The sequence below is a fragment of the Anguilla anguilla genome, chromosome 4 (assembly GCF_013347855.1).
Source record: "Anguilla anguilla isolate fAngAng1 chromosome 4, fAngAng1.pri, whole genome shotgun sequence".
Taxonomy (NCBI): domain Eukaryota; kingdom Metazoa; phylum Chordata; class Actinopteri; order Anguilliformes; family Anguillidae; genus Anguilla; species Anguilla anguilla.
Window position 1 is genome coordinate 29,722,021 of NC_049204.1, and position 26,974 is coordinate 29,748,994.

The 26,974-nt window shown below is 45.6% G+C and overlaps 1 protein-coding gene across 6 annotated transcripts in view; it reads left to right on the top strand.

Annotated features, from left to right (window-relative positions):
• swt1 (SWT1 RNA endoribonuclease homolog) overlaps nucleotides 1-26,403 on the top strand; it is a 30,932-nt gene extending 4,529 nt beyond the window's left edge. For 3 of the 6 annotated variants that reach the window (XM_035412011.1, XM_035412013.1, XM_035412014.1), the window contains 16 exons: nucleotides 344-417; nucleotides 659-1,529; nucleotides 3,465-3,521; nucleotides 3,996-4,137; nucleotides 4,419-4,520; nucleotides 5,229-5,417; nucleotides 7,644-7,737; nucleotides 8,466-8,653; nucleotides 9,934-10,115; nucleotides 10,227-10,365; nucleotides 11,595-11,740; nucleotides 12,476-12,636; nucleotides 12,992-13,138; nucleotides 17,484-17,550; nucleotides 18,064-18,131; nucleotides 25,049-26,403. In XM_035412011.1, the coding sequence (XP_035267902.1) occupies nucleotides 344-417; nucleotides 659-1,529; nucleotides 3,465-3,521; nucleotides 3,996-4,137; nucleotides 4,419-4,520; nucleotides 5,229-5,417; nucleotides 7,644-7,737; nucleotides 8,466-8,653; nucleotides 9,934-10,115; nucleotides 10,227-10,365; nucleotides 11,595-11,740; nucleotides 12,476-12,636; nucleotides 12,992-13,138; nucleotides 17,484-17,550; nucleotides 18,064-18,131; nucleotides 25,049-25,154 (2,733 nt within the window). In that variant the 3' untranslated portion in view covers nucleotides 25,155-26,403. The remainder of the gene's footprint in view (nucleotides 1-343; nucleotides 418-658; nucleotides 1,530-3,464; nucleotides 3,522-3,995; nucleotides 4,138-4,418; nucleotides 4,521-5,228; nucleotides 5,418-7,643; nucleotides 7,738-8,465; nucleotides 8,654-9,933; nucleotides 10,116-10,226; nucleotides 10,366-11,594; nucleotides 11,741-12,475; nucleotides 12,637-12,991; nucleotides 13,139-17,483; nucleotides 17,551-18,063; nucleotides 18,132-25,048) is intronic. The other 3 variants (XM_035412012.1, XM_035412017.1, XM_035412016.1) reach the window with 3 other exon arrangements.
• The last annotated feature ends 571 nt before the right edge of the window (nucleotides 26,404-26,974 follow it).

Here is a 26,974-nt window from a genome sequence, read left to right on the forward strand (position 1 = left end):
AAAAAATGGCCTTTTGTTTACACCAACATATTGAATGTTTTCTGACTGCTGTCATTCAGAAATTATTTAATTTTAATTCATTTTAATTCTGATCTAGCCTTTGCTTACTGTGTGAACTGGATTTTTTGTTTATGGCTGTGGATAACTGATACATATTGAGTGTTGTATCTTATCGGACCTCTGTTCTGTAGTTGTTTCGTTGTCTTATTGTACGTCGCTTTGGATAAAAGCGTCAAATACAGTATAATGTAATGCTTTAATTGAATCCCGTTACTTGAGTGGAAATCACACGATAACATTATTCTGATTAAAAAAATATGGAAGGTGTGTTATGTATTTTCAGTCATCCAAAGAAAAGGAGTATGACAAGACAAAAGAAACCCCAGAGAGAAAATACACCAGCTCTTGTCATGTCAGGTAAGCTTTGACAGACCTTGTTTGAACTCTTCTTGTGATGAATGACCGTGATGATGGGTGTGTGTTATAGGGAGTATGCTGTGAAAGCCATGAAGTTTGTCCATTTTCATATGAATAATTGCTGTCAGCAGAAAACGGAGGTGCACAATCACATAAGGTAGATAGGTGGATATGCACAGAGCACATAGTGGCAAAATGTTCTAGTTTTTTCCCCTTGTAGTTAAATCATGCCTTTTGTCAGCAGGCCTATGCAAGATGAAGAGGGGAGGTCAAGGCAGGTGGACTCTCTCCCTTCAACTAAAAAAATCTCTTATGAGGGATCTCCGAGGAAAGACAGACAGTACAAAAAGCCTGTATACAGACTGGGACCTCTTTCACATTCAGAGAAGGAAAAAGACCATAGTAAAAAAGTGAAAGAAAAGCACTCAACATCTAGCAGTGCCAGCATCTCGGAGAATGCTAGTAAAAAGCCCCACTGCACTGAGAAGAGCCATCTGAAAACGGATGGGGAGCCTGGGAGGAAGCGCCGCTCGGAGGAACTCGGGGAACAGCGCAGACAGCTGGTGAAGCGACGGTCGAAGGAGGCGTTGGAATCTGACTGGTTCGTCCCTTGCTCTCGGGGAAAGGGCGCTAAGGAGCACTCACAAGAGCCCAAAAGTCAACCTGCTGCCTTTTCTGGAACGGTCAACTCATCGGCAGCAGTCTCCAGAGAGCCGCACAAGCACTCTGAAAGCTCATACCCATCTGGGAACGGTCAGAAAGAACAGGCTGGACTGAAACCTCATAAACCTGTCCAATTTAAAATACCCAAAAAGACCAATGTTGTAGTAAACAAAGATGATGTCTGGAAAAGCTCTTCATTTAGAGATGATAAAGGGAGTATCGCTGTGAAAGTCACCAGGCGTTCCCCTCAGGCTGAAATCGTATCTTCTGCGTGTGCATTTTCTGACAGAAAATCTACAGTAGAAAAAGCCAGGCCAAGCTGTGAAGTAAACCTGACAGCATCTCACTTTGTCAGGGCTTCCTTACCACCCTCTCGGAGACACCGGGAAGCACTAGGTACTGATAACAAAAGAGTATCATCCTTTAACACTACGGCATTGCATGAGAAGGTGAGTTGACACCTTTTTGAAAGGCCTGTTTCAGCCGCGTTTCCACCCAAAGTACCCGGAACAGGAACTACTTTTCAAGGAACTAAAAGGTTCCTTCAGCCCATTGTTGTCTGCGTTTCCACCGCGGTCTAAAGACCCGTGAAGATTAGGCAAATTAGTCCACTGACGTATATAAAAGCGACGTCGTCGTCGGTCCATCTGTCCTATGATTTCTTCTGTAACCCCGTACTACCACTGAAGTACATTATTTTCCAATAACCGGGACAGCCGGATGGGGTTTATTCCACTTATACAACGGGTTACCAATAATGACTATATATGGTTACTTTAGTATTTATAGATTTTTATCGATTTAATCACCTGAAATTATAATATTCTTCCTCGGCCGTTTGGGCATATTATTTTACCGTTGTCAAGCAAAACTCTTGTTGGTAGTTCGACTTGGACCGTTGTTATGCAACATACAGGATATAACAGACCGATATACAGATTGTAACTGTTTTATATATCCTCTCAAATACATTCATTATGTTTTTATGCGACCATTCACTTTCATGTCTTGACATCCGAGACGACAGAATGCATTCACATTCTACAAATAACTGGTAACAACAGCAGAAAACATGCACACGTCGTAAACAATTTGCTGTTGAATTGATTAATTCGAGACTCATCGCCATTTCCAATATAGGCTAATCGCAAAATGACAAGAATAAATAGAATGAAAACTCGGACTTGCGTGAAAATTTAAATTAATATTTACATAGCTCAGGAGGTAAGAGCGGTTGTCTGGCAGTCGGAGGGTTGCTGGTTCGAACCCCGCCCTGGACGTGTCGAGGTGTCCCTGAGCAAGACACCTAACCTCTAACTGCTCTGGTGAGTGAGAGGCATCAATTGTAAAGCGCTTTGGATAAAAGAGCTATATAAATGCAGTCCATTTACCAATATTGCAGTGGTACAGTCACCGTTTGCTTTCCTTGAAAGTTACTGCTAGCGGAGCAGCGAAGTGTGCCCTCCAGATGCGAACCATGCAACCACAAATAGAGTCCATGTCTAGTCTTCCTGGTCTTTTTGTGGAATTTAAGAATCGCAGAGTGAAATTATGGCAGTCTGAAAAAGCAAAAGGGACGATTACTAGAATTAACGTTACTTTACCCTGACAAAAAGTGCGGAAGGTGATTTCTAGTTTGCTTTTACTGTATCCCCAATGTAAATTACGCAGAACCATGGCATACCTCACATAACTGTGTCAAATGTTTTGAGTCAATTATAACGGACTAACAAAGAAAATCCGGAAGAAAATATTCAGCAACCGAATTAAACCGTTTGAATGTTTTGGTACGTAATATGCTGTCCCAGCACAAATGCTTAATATTTTATAAAACGAATACTAAAGCAAGAAAAGAACAGAAGAGCACACGTTATAATCCTCGATCTTAATTTCTCATCTGTTCCAAGACGTTGGCAGGCTATAACCAAAAGTAGGCTACTGCATCGCATAACATACAAGTTTGAATTCAAGTTATTATTATGAAAATAAATCGGCTGCAGATTTTTTAAAAATGGCGGTTGAAATAAAATACTGCGAGTAGTCGAACAATCAGAAATATTCAGCGCTTGCGCCCCACCCCAAAAGTTCCAGTACTTTTGGAAAGTACTACCCCCCGAGCAGGGACTTTTTTGGAGGTAAAATAAAATCCCCGGAACTTTAGACCCTGGTTCCTGCGGTGGAAACGCGGCTAAAAAGTTCCCCTGTCTATCATTATTCAACACAAGCTGATATTTCATCGCTTCCTTTTCCTGCAACCAACATATCTTTAGAATTTGATTTTAATTTCTCAAGGAATTTGTTTCTTGGTTTTGGTATGATCACAGCTTCTGTATTTAGAATGATACATTTTTATGTAGTTTAATTATAATCTTATGTATTTTCAGACACCAAGTTCAAGAGTTCCTGCTAATGCCACAGAAACCTATGACAATGACCAGGAGGTACAGTTAACAGTTTGGATTGGAAAGTTTCCAAAGACCCTCTATGTGAACCAGACAGTTCTGGACCTGTTTACTGCTCTGAGCTCAACTTTTTGTGTATGCATTAATGCAGTAGGACAATGAGCTCAGTGCGTCACCAAATACTGCTGCATTTATTATCATTTTTGGGGTTTGCATGTGTATCTTTCTGTACGCTCTGTGTGTATGCATGTTTCTTCTTGCTTCAGTGTCGTGTGTAAGTGTGTATGCCTGTATCCAGGTGAGGGTCCCCAATAGTAGTGTGTGTGTGTGTGTGTGTGAATGTGAGTAACTGTGTATGTGTGTGTGTGTGTGTATATGTGTGTGTGTGTGTGTGTGTGTGTGTGTGTTTGTGTGCATGTGAATGTGTGTAACTGTGTGTGTGTGTGTGTATATGTGTGTGTGTATTTTTGTGCATCCAGATATGGGCCGTCAGCTGCGGTGTTGTTTGTGCAGATGCAGTTGGTTGCAGAGCTGCATCGGGCCCGATCTCAGAAGCTTCTGGAAGTCAACGTGGTGGACAGCTATGGAGAACTCACCCGCATGGACATCGACCCACCTGAGGAAATCAGCACGTTCTCCTTCAGTAAGAGTCACTGTCAGTGCTCGAACCCAATCTCCTGTTCAAACACCAATACATTTGATTGATCGCTGTTCAAGTGTGTTTATAAAGTGCTAATACAATTTTCACATCGATAAATGGCCACTATTATCCCACCATCTGCTGGGGTTATGTTCCATTTATGGGTCTGTGTATGAATGTTTCATGTGCCATAAAGTACTACTGGATTTTCTAATACTGTGTGAAATACTATTGCATTGATCAGTGTTGATCAGGATTTTTATGAATCTAAACTTGGTGCCAATTGTGATCTGTAGGTAAAGAACATATTCACCAGGATCTTCTCATCGTCCTGGATACAAACATCCTTCTTAGTCACCTGGACTTTGTCAAGAAGATAAGATCACATGGTCTGGGAGGTATGTCATTCTAAAGAAGACAGCAGTGATTGCTTTAAACAAATTTTTCATTGCTCTTGTACAATGGGCATATTGCAACCAGAATTGATGCCGTGCTGGTTTTCCCACATTGAAGCAAATGCATAAAAATGAAACGAAAAACGAAAAATGTAAATTTAGGGACATTCAAAAGCCGCCTTTGAAAATTAGGCTAAAGATGGATAGGAATGTTGGTTTTGTTCTCTTGGGGTTGAACTCTTGAGAAGGATAAAAATTAATTGAGGGAAATCTCATTCAGTGCTGAGCCTTTTTATTGACAGAAACCAGTGACCTCACTTCCAACACTGAAAACATTAGCCCCAAGTGACTGTGCATTGTTTTCTTACTGTCATTTACTGTGCCAGTGCGTCCACAAGCAGTGGTCTGTTTTAGCTATGAGGAAGGATGTGTATGGACGGAGTGTAGCACAGTGGGTAAGGAACTGGGCTTGTAACCGAAAGGTCGCAGGTTCGATTCCCGGGTAAGGACACTGCCGTTGTACCCTTGAGCAAGGTACTTAACCGTAATTGCTTCAGTATATATCCAGCTGTATAAATGGATACAATGTAAAACGCTATGTAAAAAGTTGTGTAAGTCGCTCTGGATAAGAGCGTCTGCTAAATGCCTGTAATGTAATGTAATGTAATGTGTCGTTCGCTGCATGCGTTTGAACGGTGAACCCTCTCTAAGCTCTAGGCTTCCCCGTCATCCTGATCCCGTGGGTGGTGATGCAGGAGCTGGACGCTCTGAAGGACGGCAAGCTGTCCAGCAACGTGAAGCACAAAGCCAGGCCTGCGGTCCACTACATCTACAGCGCGCTGAAGAGCCAGGAGCCACGGCTCTGGGGCCAGTCCATGCAGCTGGCCTCTCAGAGGATCTGTGAGTCTGTGCTCGCGCTAGCCCAGGAATGCTGCGTCTGTGGAACGCAGGACGTTACAAAATTAGCATTTTACGCTAATTCAGTTGCGTTCTGATAAAATGATTATTTTTGCCATAATGTGCCAACTCACAATAATAACACAACACATGTATTTCATTCAGAATTTTATTGTGGGACTTGTGACGTCCCAGTCCTACCAACTCATGGGTTCATACGTTTTAATCCTGGATTTAACTCATCAAAAGGAGATTTGAGTCTCTGGCTTCTGCCATTCTGGCCTGGCTACCCAAATAAACGGTCACATTGACGTAGCCAAGGCAATAATCAAGAGGTTAAATGCTCATGTGGAAAATAAGTCTCTCAGTGGCCTGGCGGGACTAGGAGAGGACGTCCTTGCCCTGCTTTCCCTTTCGGTTGTTCTGTTACGGCAATAATGGTAAAGCGCTCGCTTTCATCATTTGACAATGAAATGATTACACGTGACCGACGCATTGGCAGCAGCTGCGGCGCTCTTTGCGGTGCAGTAGCTCGGTTGGCCAGTAGATGGCGACAGCAGCTCGCTACGCGTCGCCCCCCCTCCCGCAGCCGTCGCCCGCAGGTTCCCGTCTCAAGGACAGGCTGTATGGAGCGCCCACTGCGGCAGCACCTCCGTCTTCATTTCTCACTAGATCCCATTTGCTCAGCATTACTCAGCACAAAGCCTGCGTCACGCTGCACTTGGGGCTTCGAGTGTCTGAGGCAGACGACCTGGATAGAGAACACCTGGTAGTTAAGAAGCCGGGAAGTCAGATTAAGGTCGGCAGCTGACGGTGACATTCCACCGGTGCGCGCGGCTGACCCGGGTTCAGTTACGGCTGCTGCACTCTGTTTGAGGTGTAAATAATGCAGTTATTTGTAAGTGGTGATGCTGATGCTGACATTGCACCTGCCACCACAGTGCCATAATTCATGTTATAATTTATAGCCTCAAACTAATCAGGATATTGATGATGCTTTGGTAGTCTGTCAGCCTAGTAGTGGTGCTGTTTGGGATGTGGGATTATGTTCAATTAGCTGTGCTGTTTGGGATGTGGGATTATGTTCAGTTAGAAGTGCTGCTTGGGATGTGGGATTATGTTCAATTAGCTGTGCTGTTTGGGATGTGGGATTATGTTCAGTTAGAAGTGCTGCTTGGGATGTGGGATTATGTTCAATTAGCTGTGCTGTTTGGGACATCTGTGTTGTGTGCGATCCTGGCAGTGTTCTCAGAATGGCCGCTGTGAAAGCTGCCCGACTCAGCTGGCCTGTCAGTGACCCTGGTCACGGCCCTCACTGTCTCCAGACACGCTTATTGAGAACTGATGCCAAGCACCTTCATGCCATTTGAAACAAAGCAGAGTCCATCTGTTCACAGGGTTGTCCAGTAGCGGGTTATTAATATTAGCAGCAAGTCCCTGTGGAACGAAAAGTGACAGTCCTCTTTCTCTCTCTTACTCTTAATCTCTGACTCAACCTCTTCTTCTCAACACATGTCATTAGATGTGCGTGCACGTGCTTTCAGGGTTGAGATCAGTGTTTGTTGACTGGACGGGGGCAGGTCTGTTCCTGTGGCGCATTAAAATTGGTCACGAGAATTCTTCCATCATCCCCTGTGGTGTCAGCTGCCGTCGAAGGCCTGGAGATCTTGAGTCAGTTTCGCAATGTTCACCAGAACAAGAAGTTGGCTCCGTTTCCTGTGTCCTGCAAACGGAATTATGTAAAGAGGCAGGCAAAATGAGTCATTTCGGCGATGGTTCATCTAATGCCGAAACGTTTTTAAAAGGCTTCATCTCTGTATCGCTCAGTGGCTGTATTATTCGTATTATTAGAAACATTATTTGGACGCCATTAGGAATGTTATTATTAGTCTAGAACCTGGGCCAGGATGCAGTCAGCATTTCTCCTTGTCTTTGTCTTACAAATACTTGTAGCACGGTCTGTGCTTATTGTGTTTATGAAGGGAAAAAACTGAGAGCCAGAGTTAAGGGCGAATGTAGATTGAGTCATGACCCGTGTGGGCAGAAAGGTGTAAAAATAGCAGCCTTCCTGGGGCCGAAGTGGTTTGGCTGCTCGGCCCTACGGTGTGTTTTATTGTGATGGGTGATGACCGATGAGTGCTTTCTCAAAGACGGCCATGACTTGTCATTTTCACTGACAGAATGAAAATGGCTGGGTCATGCAGTGTGTGTGTGGTGTGTCTCTGGCAGACGGGCTGGATGCTGAGAATAACGACGACCGCGTGCTGCACTGCTGCTTGCAGTACCAGGGCCTGTACCCAGGGGCAGCTCTCATTCTCTGCACGTGAGTTACCGCCGTGCTGTCTGTGTGTGCGTTTGTGCGTGCACATGTGTGTGTGTGTGTGTGTGTGTGTGTGAGCATGCTGTGTGTGTGTGTGTGTGCGTGCGTGTGTGTGTGTGTGTGTGTGCGTGGGTGTGCATGTGTGTGCGTTTGTGCATGCACGTGTGAGTGTGTGTGAGCGTGCTGTGTGTGTGTGTGCGCGTGGGTGTGCATGCGTGTGCGTTTGTGCATGCACGTGTGTGTGTGTGTGTGAGCGTGCTGTGTGTGTGTGTGTGCATGCGTGTGTGCGTGCATGTGTGTCTGTGCACATGTGAGTGTGATTGTGTGTGTCTGTATGTCTCTTAGTCCTGCGAGTATATGATAGTTCATATTTAATTCCTGTAGTGTTCTCAGTTCTGTATTTGTGTATGTGTCCTCTAATGTACTATGCAGCGCTGTGTGAATGTTTATGCACGTTTTGTCTGAGTCATGTGCTTCCTCATTTTTTCTCTGTCTGAGTACGCTGAGCTTGCAGGTACTTCTCAGGTTCTTGGTGCAGTGTGTGTGTTTGTCTGTGTGGTGTGTGTGTTTGTGTGTGTGTGCGTGTATGTCTGTCTGTCTGTCTGCGTCTGTGTTTGTCCGTCTGTGTGTATGTGTACGTATGAGTGTGTGTTTTGTGTGTGTATCTATGTATTTAGACTGCTGGTGTATTATTGTTCTCTTCTCTGGCTGTTGACGCTCCCTCTCCACAGCAACGATAAGAACCTGTGCAGCAAGGCCCTGCTGAGCGGAGTGAAGGCCTTGAGTAAGGCCGACCTGGCATCTGAGGTGGAGCGGCTCCAGTCTGACACACAGGCCCACGGCCGCCAGCCCCTCCCGGTGCGCTGGCCTCCACACACAGGTCCAGCATCTCTCCCTGTGCGCTGGCCTCCACACACAGGTCCAGCATCTCTCCCTGTGCGCTGGCCTCCACACACAGGTCCAGCATCTCTCCCTGTGCGCTGGCCTCCACACACAGGTCCAGCATCTCTCCCTGTGCGCTGGCCTCCACACACAGGTCCAGCATCTCTCCCTGTGCGCTGGCCTCCACACACAGGTCCAGCATCTCTCCCTGTGCGCTGGCCTCCACACACAGGTCCTGCATCTGCAGGAGTCCACACTACACTACTGCGGTATTCACAAGAGCTTCAGTTTTTACGCCCACATGGCCTTAAAATTCCCATTGTTACTTGCATCTGCAACCATTACTATAAAATGTCCCCCATTAAAAGGGACACTTTCTTTTTTTTGATATTATTTCAGTTTTGTTTATCTCTGAGCCATATGAAAACACACTGAAACTGAAATAATATCGAGAGACCCAAGAAGGTAATCTATCCCTTTTATATATGTCCATAATTGTACCATCATCATTACGCATGTTGTTTTTATTTTCTTTTTTTGTCAAAATCTAATTCTGAATGGGCTGTGGATGTATACATCAGAGCCAGGCTGCCCAGCCATGTTCCTGGAGATCTACCGTCCTGTAGGTTTTCGTTCCAACCCTAATTTGGCACACCTGATTCTTCTAATTAACAGCTCAATGAGATCTCTAGCTGTTGAATGAGGTGTGCTTTGTTAGGGTTTCAGTGAAAACCTACAGGATGGTAGAGCTCCAGGAACAGGGTTGGGCAGCCTTACATCAGAGATGAGAGAGGTCACCTTTCCCCAGGGGCAAAGACAGAGACAGAGAGTGTCCTTTACCTGAAGCTTGTTATTATGGAGTCAGCAGGTGTTGTTCCAGTCAGTGGAGGGAGTAGAATGCCATAGCCTAGTTCTGTCCCCCTGGGGTGAACTCTGAGAAGATTAAACTCACAAAGAAGAGCCATGTTCACTGCAACTCCTTCATTCCTTAATTTTATAATGCATGTAGTTATGTAAGTGGCCCCAGTATATGTAATGCTATTAATCTATAGGTATTAATGTAGGGTTTTTTTATTAAATCACTTACTTAAGCCCTTTGACCTCACATTTTGTAGTGTTCACCCATTATTAATTTTTTTTTTCCTTAAAGAATGTTAATTTACTGAGCATTACTCCATGGTTTACAATGAGTAAACTGTAGATAGGATACAAATTCATATGTAGAGTAGATGTGCTCTGTATGGAAATTGGCTGGATGAATCCAGGAGGGCCTGTTGCTGTGTAGTGACATGTTTGTGCTGCGCCCTTTAAACACAGCTGAGGCCGGGATCCAGAGCCAGCCTGACGAGAGGAGGGAGGAGGAGAACAGAAACAAGGCCGCGGAGGAGGCCCGCGAGGTCAGCACCTCCGTGTCCGCGCTGGAGGACGCCCTGCAGGGGGCGCTGTCCCTGATCCTGGAGGCCGAGATGAAGGCCGCGTTCGACGACCTGTGGCTGGAGGTGACGCGGAGGCTTTGTCTTCGTTGAGGGCGGGCGGGCGGGCGGCTGAGTTTGCTGAGTCACGCGGCTGCGTGGCGGCTGTGACAGCGTCTCCTGTCGCTCTGGCTGCAGGTGGTGTGCGTGAAGCCGCCCTGGACGCTGAGCGACCTCGTGCAGTGCTTCAGGAAGCACTGGATCGCCGTCTTCGGGAGCATCGTCAAGAGGAGCCTGCTCAGCTCAGTCGAATGCCTGAACGACAGCCTCTGCAAAGGTTGGGATTTAAACATTAAAACCATTTTAAAGAATACACTAAAATAACAGTATTCAGCATTCAAATATTGAATGTTGGAATAATGCATTTGTACTTTTTAGGTCGATTCAATAACAGATCACAGCATATTTGAAATGTAGCCATCTCTGTAGTTTTATATGTGACATTTGAAAAGCACACGTAGCGTACTCGAATGTCCCGATTGTGCCCTGGGAACCTGAGTCTGTCCTCGTTTGACGCGTGCGGAGAGAGAGAAGGCGACTGCGAGCCTGCTCTGTCTCTCTCAGCACGCCTCGCACGGCCTGTGCCTCTCCTCCACGTCTGCCTTCAGAGCTGTGCCAGCCTCTCAGTGTGAGAGAGAGAGAGAGAGAGAGGGGAGGGGAGGGGCTCTCCTGTGCGTGGAACAGGAGCGAGTGGAAAAGTACCGCACTATCCCCCGCATCTGGGTCCGTCTCTGCCTGTGTGTGCGGAGGAGAGGTGCCCTTATAAACAGGCCCCGGCAGGGAGGCAGACTTCTGCACACCTGCCAGCCCCCACCCTCCCCCAGCACACACACACACACACCCTCCCCCAGCACACACACACACACACACACCCTCCCCCAGCACACACACACACACACACACACCCTCCCCCAGCACACACACACACACACACACACCCTCCCCCAGCACACACACACACACACACACACCCTCCCCCAACACACACACACACATCCTCCCCCAGCACACACACACACACACACACACGCACCCTCCCCCAGCACACACACACACTCACACACCCTCCCCCAGCACACACACACACACACACGCACCCTCCCCCAGCACACACACACACACACGCACACACGCACCCTCCCCCAGCACACACACACACACACACACACACACACACACACACACACACACGCACGCTCTGCTCCTTCAGGGCTGTATTTTTACACTGCGCCTACAGCAGCTCCGTTCCGTCCGCCCCACGAGCGGCAGGACTCGTAAAACTTAACGCGGCTCCGCAGAAGGAATTCCTGGGTCGCATTCCCGGAATAATGCTCTCGGCGGTCAGCGACAGGGTTTTCCGCGGCTGTTTTTGTGTCACGTGATGTCACGCGAGAGGACCGCGCTCTCCACTTAAAGAGCTGGGCTTCGGGGCCTGCCGGAACGCTGGTGCGGGGTGGTTGGCGGGCCCCGGTGGTGTTTGAGGGCTGACGCTGGTGTCTTGCGCAGGTAAAATGGTGGACAGGCAGTCCACCGTGCTGGCGGCGCAGGAGGCCCGTCGGCTGCTGCTAGCCTTCAGCTGCAGGCTAGACTACGGCAAGAGTCTGGCTAAGCCTCTGGCTGTGGTGGAGCGACTCCTGCAGGATGCGCCTCAGGTGTGCTTTTCTAGAACTGCTCAGTCTGTCCATCGCTTCTGTTACCCTCAGGTGTGCTACGCTAAAATGCATGGCCTTTCCTCATTTTCTCAATCTCAGTCACAGGCATGCTTCAAAAAATGATATTGCCAGACCAATCTCTCACACTATGAGAATACAGAACATTGTGTTGGTGGTGAAATTTAAGCATTTAAAATGGTGTCCCAAGTGGGCTGCATGTCCAAAACTCACTCTAGCTTGATGTACTACACTAAACACCCAGGCCTTTAGTTCTCTGTCTTGTTGTACCTAATCTGTTAAAAATTACGCGTTTTCCAGATTTTTACATTAGTTTATTATTGACCAGTTGCTTAGTGTTAAATTGAGGGTTATTTTAGGCCCTAAATACATTTGTGACCCATTATAAACATTGTCCTTTATTATTTTTGAGTTAAATAATTGTACCATACATCTTCAGGGGTATTGTGTTTGTCATTGGTGAAACAAAACGTCCCCTGTCATTAATCAATACTTAAAACCCTTGGCATGCATAGCACAAACACATGAATATGTACCGCCTCAGGAGCCTTCATCTAAAACATTCAATTACATGAATGCAGTGTGCAACAGAAAGGATGGTGTCTCATGTTTTGTTCAGTGCTGATATTCTGAGGTCTGTCTGTCTGTCTGTTGGTTGGTCTCTGCGTGTGTGTGTGTACATGCGTGTGATTGTGCACGTGTGTGGCGTGCTTGCAGCCCAGCGGAGGCGTGGAGCATGCCTCAGGGAGCCGCGCGCGGGCCTGCAGCGATGGCGACGTGCTCATGGCCGTGGAGGACGGGGCGACGGACGCCCGGCCCTCGTGTCAGGAGGTGTGGCCCGTGTTTGAGAACATCTGGAGCAACGTGTGCCAGATCAGGTGAGCAGCGGCGGAAAGAAACACCGTCCACCGCCATTAAAAGTTGTGACTTTAATTTTTCACTTCACAGGGGCCCGTCTGCCATATTAACGGTTTAACATCTCACAAGGGGCTCATTATCATATTGTTTTATCATTATCATTATCAGTGCTTGCATCAGTTTCATTTTAAACAGTGTTGTAATTTTCAGTATTTCTGTCCGATATCATGTTTTTCTGTTTTCATTAGGCTAGGTAAGGTTCTCCTGGTGGGATAGGAAATCTTTGCGCATGATGGCAGTCTTGTGAGATTAAAAACACTTGTTTGAGGAGCGCTCACATTCTAAGGGTTTGTTTTTCTCTCCTGTTGCCGTCAGCTCTGCAGTGTTTACAGCTCTCCAGTTCGTACCTGGCACCTTGGAGACCAGCATGCCTAGCGACGGGCCTCCCCCTCCAGAGGAGGCCGTGTCCTGCCTGCACAAACTCATTTTCTCTGTCAGACAGCTTCTGGAGTCTCTTCAGAGGTACAACAGAGACCTGCCTCACACTACGTTTGATACTGTACTACACTACACACCAAGCATTGAACTTCTAACATACTGTGCGTTTGTACATGCCAATCCAAGCGTAAAAAGGGGATGAAGAAGTGTAATGCTGCAACATCTGCCTGGAACTTAACTATGAAGAGTTTTCTGTAAGAGAAATTCAGAACAGACCCATTATAGAGCCTTGGGGTACACCACTGGTAGATGAAAGGTAAGCAGTGAATGAACTTTGCCATAACGTGATGGGAGAAAGTGGCTGTATTGCTTTATACTGCCCGAATCTTACAGCTCTTACTCTGAGGTAGCAGTGTAGTATTATGGAGGCAGGGCTGCCTGCTGTTCTGTGCATATTCAGTTATTACTGGGTCCTACACCAGAGACCTGCCTGTGCCTGAGCAGGGTCAACGAGGGCTAAATACACTACTTCCTGATAGTGTTTTTCTGTGTGTTAGTTAAGGTCATCATTTCAAATCCCATCATTTATTGTGCCCATTTTCAATTTTCATAGCCTCATGCATTTCCCTGACCTTCTCCCAACACGAACAAACACTCCGTCTGATCTAAAGTCAACTAGTCGAGCCATTTTAATCATCTTCTGCCGGAACACCTGTAAAACGAGAGAATTGTTATGGCTAGAGCACATAAAGCCCCAGATGGCACCTGTAATCCTGTCTAGCTACCACCGCCTCACTTTGTATTTCGCTCATGATCCCTGAATTGGACAATTTTAACTGCAGCTTTGTGTTCGATTAGGTGATGTATGGCAAGACTGCTGGTTACTCCTGTTTGAATATTGAATGCTCATTATATCAAGGTCACAGCGATTGTACATTGACTGGACTGTGAGCACGTGACTGCTTGTCTCATTTCTCCACCACAGTCTCTGTAGGGGCTGGAGGCCACACTGCAGCAGTGCGAAACCTGATTTTCCACCTTTGCAGAACCTCTGAGATGAGACCTTAGATTTCAGGGCTGACTTGTCAGCTGATCTACAATAGAAAAGAATAGAATAGAATAGAATGAGTAGAATATAATACCTTTATTTTTCCCAGGGGTAACTTAAGGTGAAGTAACCAGCATACAGAAAATTAAATAAACAATTTGCAAAAAATTACAGTAAGAAATAAAATTACTGAAAGTGCCAAATTACATAATAATTTTTGCAAACTGGAGATTACAAAATTCTGGTAAGAACTTCGGTATCTATATTACTCAGGACTAAAACCCTAAACACTAAAATACATTTTGTATTATGCTAAATAAAAAAAATCATTAAAATTAAGTTGCGCTGTGTCACTGAGGAGGCAAACAGTTGTTGGCACAAAACTTATTTTAAAGGATATGGACCAGAGTCTCGATGGCAGTGTCTCAAATGGATGACTCAGGGGTTGTGAGAGAAGAACCGCTACTTTTCTACTTTTTCTTTTCTTGACTCTCCACTCCTTATTTGTTTCATGGTTCCTGGCTGTTTCCCTTTGATATTACTTCTCAGTAAAGTCACAGGTTGAATGAATATTCAAAGAAATTAATTTTCATCCCCTCTGACTGAAAAGGGTAGAGCATTCACATTTATGCCCTATTAATATCATTAATGCCCGATGTCATCGCTGATGATAAATTGCAAGTATTAATCCAAAAATTTGTCATTGTCAGGATTAGACAAAGGGGGATGTCTTGGTACTATTGCTAAAGAATATATGGGACAATCAGCGCAGTTTGATATAAGGAACTGTCAGAACAAAATCAAAGATTTCACAAAATTGATCACAGAAAAGGTGCATTATTATTAGACATAGCCTGCGGCCTGTGTAGGACTTAAAGCAATCTCCAAACATAGACCAAGTGCCTGAGAATGGTGCACAAGAGCTAAGTAACCTTGTATCACAATAATGTATGCGTTACGCCTGCCAAGAATGTGTGGAAGTAGCAATTACCATTCATTTTCCTAGCTGCACAATATGTAAACCTTTCATCCTTCATTTTAAAAGGTAATTTCTCACAGAGGGGGAAGAGATGGAGATAACCAATTCATTTAAGTGGAGCCAACTTATTGTGCCTCATTGAAGGATTAGGTTTGGGGAACTGAGCCCTTTGTGTGTAACGTGAGGCTCGGAATCAGAATAATTACTGCTAGGGCATTCTAACTGGAACCCATGGCTGAAGGATCTCCTATTAGTCCAGGCCCATTAATCAACACTAGACACACAGAGACCTCAGTGTGAGGGCTGATGGGTGGGCTGGAGGAACAGCAGGTATATGAGCTCGCCCTGGCCTGAGGCAAAGCAAATGCAGTCCCTCAGCAAAAGGTTTATTATTGACTGGTAGTACGGAATCATAGTCTCTGCAATTTGGAGAAGTTTGATTTGTTGTTGCTGGATTATGCTGGATTATATTTTTTATTTTATAGCTACTGCTGGTGATTTGGCACGTTGAGAAATCACTTGCGTCGATTTCTCAATGATTCATTCTGTTTATCTCTTATTTTAAGATGTATTAAAGATATGATTTGCTGAACAATCTAAAGAGTTTTGGTTTCACATGTTGAACAACAAGAATCTAATAGTGAGTTTCTATCCCTTCAACATTAAAAGCATGTTATGCCCATTCTGAGAATTACATAAGACTATTTTATGGCTACACTAGATTAAGCAGCAAGTAGTATTTTGCACAGGCATTTGCTGAACATTTGAGCAATGCCTATACGTCATCGGACACGTACAGGGGGGCTAAAAATGATCCAGGTTTCTAGTCTGTCTGGAATGAGGATGAATTTGAACAGTGAGGATGAATTTGAACAGTGAGGATGAATTTAAACAGTGAGGATGAATTGTGAATAGTGAAGATGAATTTGAAACGTGAGGATGAATTTGAACAGTGAGGATGAATTTAAACAGTGAGGATGAATTGTGAATAGTGAAGATGAATTTGAAACGTGAGGATGAATTTGAACAGTGAGGATGAATTTAAACAGTGAGGATGAATTGTGAATAGTGAAGATGAATTTGAAACGTGAGGATGAATTTGAACAGTGAGGATGAATTTAAACAGTGAGGATGAATTGTGAATAGTGAAGATGAATTTGAAACGTGAGGATGAATTTGAACAGTGAGGATGAATTTAAACAGTGAGGATGAATTGTGAATAGTGAAGATGAATTTGAAACGTGAGGATGAATTTGAACAGTGAGGATGAATTTAAACAGTGAGGATGAATTGTGAATAGTGAAGATGAATTTGAAACATGATGGTTTGGGACATACCATCCCATGCTTTATGATTTGTGGCTTATCTTCTGGACAGCTTGTTCTCAGATGTACATCAGCAGGGGAGACTCAGTGTTACATCAGCGCATTCAGAATCTCTGGACGTCTGGGGGAAAACGTTGCTTTTCAGTCAGAATCATCCCTTTGCTTCTGGGCCTGTCTGAATTCCAGGCTTTCGTTCTTGCCTTCTCTTGTATTTTCCTTTCTGTTTGTGTATGCGCAGTCTAGGTTGTGCGTGTGTATGTGCATGTGTGTGTGTGTGTGTGTGTGTGTGTGTGTGTGTGTGTGTGTGTGCTTGTGTGTGCGCGTGTATGTGAGTGTCACGCCATTGCATCAGACTTGCCACCGGAATGTGTAAGATTTGCTGTTTAGCTTGAAAAGACCGATTTTGAATAAACACAGACAAAGCAACGGAGCACATGGTCTGATCTTTGAGATGCAGCGACCGCTTAAAGTAACCTATTGACGCGCTTTCCTGAGGAATCGCTCGGAGACGCTGCGCGGTCTGAACGGTAACGGCGGGAGGCGATGCTGATCGCGAGCAGCGCTCCGTCTGTTTGCTCCTTTAACGCGCGCCGGCGGGGCGGGGGCCTGGGAGCGGAGCCGTTCCCTAGGAGACGGCGGGAGAGAGCGGCTCCGTGACTCATCGCCGCCCGCACCTCTCTCCATTATTCACCTGCAGGGAAAAGATGGAATTATGTATAATGCAGGCTAAGCTCGGTGAAATTGCCTCTCCCCTCTGCCCCCCTCCTCCCCCCCCTCCGCCTGTTTCCCTCTTTCTGCTCTCTTTCTCCATCCGTTTCCCACCCTCCGTTCCACCTTTCCTCCTCTCTTCTATTTTTTCCCTCACACTGTTAATGTTTTCCCTCGTAAAATCAGCCTGTCGCGTTTTTGAGATTCCTTTTCAGTTTACTGTAATGAGTCGAAAGAGAACTGGGGTTCATTTGCGAATGCGTTAAATATTTCTAGACCCGTGAGAGTTTATTTTCAGACGTGTTAACGCAGTTGACTTTGTGTGCGTAGAATGAGTTCATTTTCTGACGCTGTCTCCCCCCTGTGCAGGGTGCTATCGGCAAAGAGCAGCTTTGAGGACGTGGAGGCCCTGCTCTCCTTCATCAGCGGCAGCGAGGTAAAGGTCCCTCTGTAGCCCCCCCTGGCAGGCAGCGCGTCCCCATGCTCTGCATTCTGCCGTTCCTGCGCATAAGTAACTCAGTCCTTGCATTAATATTTGACTGCAGATCTCTTTCTAGGGCGGTGTGCACAGTTCCTTGGCATAGAGTAATGCCTTGTGATATAGGCTGCAAATGATTCATTCAGTTCATTCAATAATTAAAATAAGGAGTTGTATTTTATAATGATACATGACTACTTCGTTATTTGAATGGACTGTGCAAAGATTTACCTAAAGAATACATTACATTGGGTGAATATATTTCTGTTATATTTTCAGCTTAATTCACATGCTATAAAAGGGCCAGTTTGCAGGCCTCTGTAATATTGACCTAGCAGACACTGCTGTTGTGCTTGGCAAGTGTAATGGAAAAACCACAGATAAAAAGACAGTGTATAAAGCAAAGACCTCTCAACAGGGTTTAATTATATCTGGCCGTGCTAAGTTGTTCCACCTGGCCCTTTGTTACAGATTGCGACCGTGAAGCCCTCGTTCACTGCTAAAGATCTGTTCGAATGCCTTTCTCAGCAGGAATACAGGTCAGTGTTATGCAAACACATTGTGTATTCTGTTTCATCCAGGGGCATTGCAATGCAGTGTTTGTTTAAAAGACAATTGTCAATGAGAAACTAAAATTACGCAGGGTAGGACATAATAATAATAATAATAATAATGAATTGTATTTATATAGTATATATCTCATGGTCTCAAAGTGATTTACTGTGAAGTGAAACTCCCTTTAGCCACCATGTGTCCCACATGTCTATATCTGCACCATAAGAGGCACTTTACATAAGCGTCTATTCAGCATGTCTGGCAGAAACATTTCCTGTGGCTTCTTTTTCTGCTTATTTTCTCGCCTGTTGAATGAAGGGCTTGTTTTTTTGCAGAATAGTTCAAATCTCATGCACCAGTTACATATAGACATACAACATAATGACTTGGCTTTAAACGCAGTACTCCCAAACAGCATCTCATGGACAAGCTCTGACCTTTTGCAACGGACGGTATGCAGGAGCATTATCTTTTAATCCATACATTTTTTTTGCATCTGTTTTTTAATCTCCAGATGTGCACACCTTTAACTTTTTTGGTGATAAACTTTAGGAAATATATTGACCGTTTTTCCAAGCTTCCGTTAGATTAAGGAGTGCATGACCTGTGTGGTCTGTGACGTACGGCTAGCCGTTAGCACCGCTGAACCCATTGACTGAGGGGAGAGGACAGGTAGTCCGCGCTGTCTGTGGGCAAGCCTGGGCATGTTTCCATTGTTTGTGTGCCGGACTCTTGTTTCAAGCCCACTGTTCTGCTGAGTGGGCCTCTCCAAATTAGGGTTGCTCTTGGCAACCTGGTCTCCATGCCGTCCATTGTGAACACCGTGAGAGGTGTGACTAGCAGCACCTGGCCACCGCGGGGAAGAGTCCATATGGGCTGAACACTCAGCCCCTCCTGTTCTCCACTGAGCTCTCAGCATCTCCACCCTGCCCCAGTCTCACGTCAATGGCTCATTTGTTTCACCCCTTTTTCACACTTAATTCTTATGGGGGAAGCGAGTTGCATTGTGCTGGGAAAATTTTTCTGCACGCACGTGGGCGGGCCTGTGTGTGTGTGTGTGTGTGTGTGTCTGTCTGTTTGTGTGTGCGTGCGCATTTTTGTGTGTATATGCATATATATTCCTTTGTATGTGTGTATATGTGTATATGTGCGCATGTATCTGTGTGCATCTGCGTGCCATGTCCATACGCGTGCGTTTATGCCGTTGTGTGTGTTCACTGTAGAAGGACACGTTGCACCTCTCTATTTCTGTTCCAAGGGCAGCACCGTTATTCCCACCCCGAGCAGCTAACCACCCTTCTCATTGGCGACAGAACGCGTCTGCTCTGTGTGTGAGAAGAGAACAGCGCTTTAGCCGCCTCACTGGCAGCCAGAGCATCTGACACTGAGGGACTACTCCTCGCCTTCCTCAGTCTTATGTAACTCTCTGCTCTCTCTGGCATTGCACCTGATTCTGTATCGCCTCCTTTCTCAAAAACACCTTCTGTAGCAGTGCGGTGAAAAGCAGTGTATTCAGAGGCAGGTGCTGTTCGTATAGACTCTACTCGTGCGCTAGGTTTGTTTTCCGAAGGGAGTTATGCTGCATTATGTTGCATTTGCGTTACAGCTGAACGTTGTGTGTGTGCTTTGTCTGTACGCTGCAGTGAAGGGTTTCAGAGGGACTGGAGGCTCAGCTCAGTGTTTGGTGGAGTGTGCTGCAGGTGGCCAGGTGGATATTTAGAGGAACAGTGAGATTTCAGACAGAGTCTCACACAGGCTCCAGTTAGCTACTCACAGTGGTGAAGAGATGAGCAGGGTGGTTCATCTTCTGCTCTGTTCCTTCTGCAGACAGCACAGTGTGTATGTTTGCGTGCATGCGTGCGTGTGTGTGTGCATATTGGAGTGTGTGTCTTTGTCTGAGGGTGTGCATAAATTGTAGCTTGTGTGTTTTTCTGCTTGTGCTCATGTACATGAGTGTGTGGGCCTGCGTATGTGTGTTTGCCTGTGCCTGTGTGTGTTAGTGTGTACAGCAGGAGCTCTCGGCACTGTTACCCGGCGACAGGCTGAGGACTGGGCTGTACTGCTATCGCACTGCACCTGTGCTGAGCTGTGCCTGTGTGTGCTGTATGTGGGCTGAATGAGCTCAAACGTTCCTCAGAACGCCGTATCTGAAGCCTCCCCCAGTGTCCCATTCTCAAGCGCTGACACACGCACACAGCGCATTCCCCACCTCTGCAGCTAGGGGTCAGTGTGGAGCTAGTCTCAGGCGTAGCCGTATGACACGCTGACACACGCACACAGCGCTTTCCCCACCTCTGCAGCTAGGGGTCAGCGTGGAGCTCAGCTGTAGAGCCACGGCGCTGTTACCCCTCTCTCTCTCAGCGCTCGAGTTAGGTCCCCTTCTGCTCCGTCTGAGCGGATAATATATCGCTTTCATGGAACAATGAAGATCTCATGGTTCCCCTGGAGGAAATACAAAGCGCTTGTGTACCAGCTGGGTGGCGGGTGAGATCTCCCGCTTCACGGAGCTGAACAGCGTGGGCGGGGCCGGTCAGACACCGTGTGATTCACCATTTCAGCCACTCATCCGGTGGCTCACGGAGTGCCAGCGTGGCTTTGACTTGTTCCATTTTCTGCGTTATTGTAACAGCTGTCTTCACCCAGGGCGACTAACCCCTTCCCCTCCACTGCTTTCCCCTCATGACCCAATTGCAGTGCTGCAAATGAGTAACCCCAAAATGGTGTAGGCGGGACAAAAATTAAATTACGATAGTTCAGTGAATAAAGCACGCTAATGAACATGTAGGGCTGTGGGGAGCTTTATCTGCTGTGGGGCGAGCTGGAGGAGAAGCTGTCTGTGAGGGCTGCAGTGAGCTCCAAATGGAGACTGCCCGTCCACATGAAGAGACCTGAGTGCTGCGCTGCATTAAGGTCTGAGCACCTTCAGACCTGGCTCCTGTGTGTGACTGCCATGAGCGCTGCTCCACAGCAGAGTCGCTGCCGAAAAAGCGAGCTGTGCCTTTATCTGCCAGGGTGCCCAGGGAGAGGGGGCGTTGTGCACCGCCCCTATAAATAGATGCTCTGTGTCTCAGGGAGACGCTGTTCATATAACATGAAGCTGACTTATGGAGAATTTATAAGGCTCAAAATATCTGCAGAAAGAGGGTTCAGTGTGTGGACTGAGCACATCGCCACTCTACACTGTACTAAAACAGAGACAGCACCTATCATATCACACCACACTGTACTAAAACAGAGATAACACCTATCACATCACCACACCACACCGTATTAAAACCGAGATAACACCTATCACATCACCACACCACACCGTATTAAAACAGAGAACACCTATCACATCACCACACCGCACTGTACTAAAACAGAGACAGCACCTATCACATCACCACACCACACCATACTAAAACAGAGATAACACCTATCACATCACCACACCACACCGTATTAAAACAGAGAACACCTATCATATCACACCACACCGTATTAAAACAGAGAACACCTATCACATCACCACACCACACCGTATTAAAAAAGAGATAACATCTATCATATCACTCCACACCATACTAAAACAGAGATAACACCTATCACATCACCACACCGTATTAAAACAGAGATAACACCTATCACATCACCACACCACATCATACTAAAACAGAGATAACACCTATCACATCACCACACCACACCGTATTAAAACAGAGAACACCTATCATATCACACCACACCGTATTAAAACAGAGAACACCTATCACATCACCACACCACACCATACTAAAACAGAGATAACACCTATCACATCACCACACCACACCGTATTAAAACAGAGAACACCTATCATATCACACCACACCGTATTAAAACAGAGAACACCTATCACATCACCACACCACACCGTATTAAAAAAGAGATAACATCTATCATATCACTCCACACCATACTAAAACAGAGATAACACCTATCACATCACCACACCGTATTAAAACAGAGATAACACCTATCACATCACCACACCACATCATACTAAAACAGAGATAACACCTATCACATCACCACACCACACCGTATTAAAACAGAGAACACCTATCATATCACACCACACCGTATTAAAACAGAGAACACCTATCACATCACCACACCACACCGTATTAAAACAGAGATAACACCTATCACATCTCCACACCACACCGTATTAAAACAGATAACACCTATCACATCACCACACCGTATTAAAACAGAGAACACCTATCACATCACCACACCGTATTAAAAAAGAGATAACATCGATCATATCACTCCACACCATAGTAAAACAGAGATAACACCTATCACATCACCACACCGTATTAAAACAGAGATAACACCTATCACATCACCACACCACATCATACTAAAACAGAGATAACACCTATCAAATCACACCACACCGTATTAAAACAGAGATAACACCTATCATATCACTCCACACCATACTAAAACAGAAACAGCACCTATCACATTACCACACCACACCACACCGTCTAAAAACAGAGACAGCACCTATCAGATAACTACACCACACCACACCGTACTAAAACCAAGACAGCACCTATCATTTCACACCACACAGTACTAAAGCCGAGACAGCACAAAGGATTCTCATAAAAAGCATGGAAATTTGTCCATTGCTGGTGCATCAAAAATGTTACGGTACAGGGACATTACTGTACATGGTTCACAAAATGAACTGGGTACCAGTCTGTTTTGACCCAGCTGATATGTGTGTCCAAATCAGATCTGACAGCAGCTGAATGTAGGAGTAGGGCTAGTCCCAATGTCATGTGCCGTGTTGGAACCTGTCTCCCCACTCCCAGCCATGCTGCCGTTACATAACCAGTAGGAGATGAGAGGGAGGTGTCTACATTCTTGTGCTGTTATATAATATTGACTAAAAAGCCAAGGAACTGAAGAAGCGAGCTAGCCAATTAGTGAGCTAGCGACGTGCACCAGCACGCTGTCCTTGCCCTGCACTCCCTGCTCTGTATCGCCTCCTTTGTCCCTGGTGTGAGTGAGGGAGGTGGGAGCCTGCGCGTGATCCGTGCCTGCGTGCTGTAACAGAGGCCGTGACAGACCTCAGCTCAGGATTGGCGAGTGCTCATTGGCTGTGGAGCCCCCTGTGTTCTAAGGCGTATGCGGTGATGTAAGGACCTCAAGAGGTGTGCTTGGCACGGCCTCAAGAGTATCTGTGTCACTGTGGGTCTGTTGTGGCTCTCCGTGCCCCTGTTAACCACGGTTAGCACCTGGAGCGGAATTTGTAACCTTTTGCCCGAGAATCTGCCGCTAGAGTCTAAATTCTAGTGTCATTACTAGACCACAGTAATGACACTAGAATTGCATTCTTCACACCTTAGGTCAAGAATTGGATGTTTTTTGGATGTAATGTTAGCTGCGTAATGTTTTGTTATGAACAGTTTTTTTCTCTCGACTTGGAATGGTGAATCATGCCTGCTGACTCATCCTCTGTTCATTAATGAGAGGGCAGACTAGCGCACAGGTCTGCAAACACAGGTATTCCAACCAGCTGCCGAGTCTGCAGTCCATCAGTTGAGCTGCCCTACTTTAATTAGAGGCAGACTGCAGGTGGCCTACTGACCGGAGGAGTCCCCAGTGTGAGCATCATAATGAGTCGGGGAGTGGCCTACTAGCTGAGGCCCTTCATCCCTGGACAATGCTAAAGCCAAACACAGCCAGAACTAGCGCTGACAGGGCGGGAACTGGGTGTGTCACTGCAATGGGAATGAGGTTCTCAGCTGGATGCTCTGTCCAACAACCCCCACACTGGCCTTTTGGATGTAGGGCTTGGTACTGTACTCAGTCTGAAAGTGAACTGTCGGTTTTTAAAAGGATTAAGTAATTGGAGTGAAAGCATGAATCGGTTCCTTGTTTGTCTTCCATAATAAGTATATTAGAAAGGAATTGTTCCTCTTAGCCTCTAAGGGAGTGTTTATTTTTTCTCTTTAGTATAAAAGATGTTTATTCCCATTGTGAATGCTGTGTGCGCACACAGCAGTCGAACCACAGGGAATGCATATCAAGTACACATATTCACGAGATAGCAACAAGAAGAGACAATTACACGAGCAGCGGGACACTGTTGCTGCAGGTTAATTGGACAGGAATATGTGCAGAGCATTGGCTCCCTGTGTTACCTTAGAGTAGCACTTCCTGCCTCATTCAGTTACTTTCACTTAAAGAACACTGGGTAGTGTCAGACAAAACCTCTTTGCTTCTGTGTGCTTCATGTCTACATAGTGTGTTTATGTGGAAACCACCATGAGATTTAAAGCAGTTACAATAACATATTAATATGGGGACGACATAGCTCAGGAGGTAAGAGCGGTTGTCTGGCAGTCGGAGGGTTGCCGGTTCGATCCCCCGCCCTGGGTGTGTTGAAGTGTCCCTGAGCAAGACACCTAACCCCTAATTGCTCCCAATGAGCTGATTGGTACCTTGCATGGCAGCCTTTCACCGTTGGTGTGTGAGTGTGTGTGTGAATGGGTGAATGAGAGGCATCAATTGTAAAGTGCTTTGGATAAAAGCGCTATATAAATGCAGTCCATTTACCATATATGAAGCATTTGCTGCATTTCACCTCTGATTGGTTCTGTCTGCCGTGTTTTAGCTCTGATTGATTCTGTGTGCTGTGTTTTAGCTCTGATTGGTTCTGTGTGCTGTGTTTCAGCTCTGATTGGTTCTGTGTGCTCTGTTTCAGCTCTGATTGGTTCTGTGTGCTGTGTTTTAGCTCTGATTGGTTCTGTGTGCTCTGTTTCAGCTCTGATTGGTTCTGTGTGCTGTGTTTTAGCTCTGATTGGTTCTGTGTGCTCTGTTTCAGCTCTGATTGGTTCTGTGTGCTGTGTTTCAGGGAGAAGCTGTGTGTTGGCGGGAACCAGCTGATGGACCTGAGCTTGAGTCTGGACCGCTGTGCCTCAGCTGTGGGAGTCCGGGCAGGGAGCAGCTCCTGGTGCTGAGCAGCAGCTCCTGGTTTTGAGCAGCAGCTTATGCCACAGCGCCAGAACACTGTTCTCCAATCACATCTCTTCTCTTTGCCCTCATACTCCCACAATCTCATACACGTACACACACAAATCGCATCGTACAGACTCATCCATTCGCACACACAGGCTCATTCCTGCACCTACAGCTGACATCTCCGTTACCCAGCAGCAATGTTCAAAGCTCCAAAAAACCTCTCCTCTGATTGAGAGTGAAGCTATGCATACTGACTTGCTCATTGTGGAGCAGATCATGAAATTATTTGAAGGATCTCAGTTCTTTGGTTTTTTTAAATCTTTCCAAATGCATTATTTTTGGATACTTAAAAGATTTATTTAAGGGTTATAAATAGTTCCACGAGTCCAGTTAAAGATGGAATTTGACAGAACTGGGTGGCTAATATGTAACGTTTATTATTTATTTATTTTTTGTTTTTTGTCATTTTGCATATCTGCCTGAAGATCGTTTTGTAATTGTGTTTCCGTGTCTTTCACAGGCACTTAAAACAGTGTGAAAAGTCCTCTTACAGAAGAGTGAATGTTTCTGCCACTACAGGATGCTTCAGAACCTTAATTAATCTGACTTCCCTTTTAATAAATCCCAGTGCTGGGGTTTCAGTGGTCATTATTTGATTATTACATCATTTGATTATTACATCATTCATATTTTATGTGCCAAGTTCAAGGGCACCAATATATCATTAAACAGAACTGTGGCATTTAATATTTCTACACTAAACATTTTTCTCCATCTCCAAGGCCAGTACCATTTTGCTATGGGAAGCACTGTACGTAGAGTCACTGAATTTTATTCAGTTGATTTTTTTTTTTTTTTGCAGAATGTATGATGTCTCTTTATGTTTACAAATTCTACTGAGTTTTTGTTACGTTGCACACATAACTAAAGGTGCACTGTCTTGACATGTTCTGTATGTATTGTCCATTGCCACTTGTAATCTGAAAGCCTATGTTCAGGCTATACTACAGTACATCCGTTTGTTGCCATAAAACAATTCCCCTACTCTCATCTCAGGCTTGTGGACTTTCAACTCAGTTTAAATTTTTGTTCAAATGCTTTCACAGAAATGACAGTTATGACTGGACTGTGTAGTGCGAGGGGCACTTTTCTATTCTCATGATGATAATTGTACCAAAGGGTTTTTGATGAATAAATAAAACACCATGGCCAATTGATAAAACTTATAATTAAAAGTTTAAAACTGTTTCTAAACTTTCATAAAATTGTTCATTTTCAGTCCTTAAGCAGTTCTTCTGTTGTAAATGTGTAAGCTTATTTTTCATTTTGCCATTTTTAATGTGTTTGTTAAACATTTGGTAATTTAAAAAGTCAGCACAGATGATCGCTGGACTGGACTTACGCCTCACGCAGAGCAGCAAGGCCCAGCGGTGGCTGGTTATATTGCCATGATAAGCAGGAAGAGGAGCGATGGCTTAACGGCTTTGTGATGAGAGCAACAGGAGATTAGGGAGCTTCCATATCTAAATAAGGCAAGACGCTCGCGTCATTTTTCGCGGGGACCGAGGTGAGGGACGTCATGGCGACGGGGACTTGTTCCAGTGTCACCGGCCCCAGATTAGTGCAGGGCTCCGGGTCTCGGAACGTGTGGCGGAAACGCCTGGTCGGCGTGCGACCGGGCTCTCTGACTACGGAAACCGTGACTCTTACTGGGTCAGCTGATCTCTCAAGCTTCATTTTCACTTCTTCTTCCTGTTTAATACCTCCCTATTTTATTACGGACTTTCTGTTCCTGTGAAATGTGCCCCCTGTACAGTTG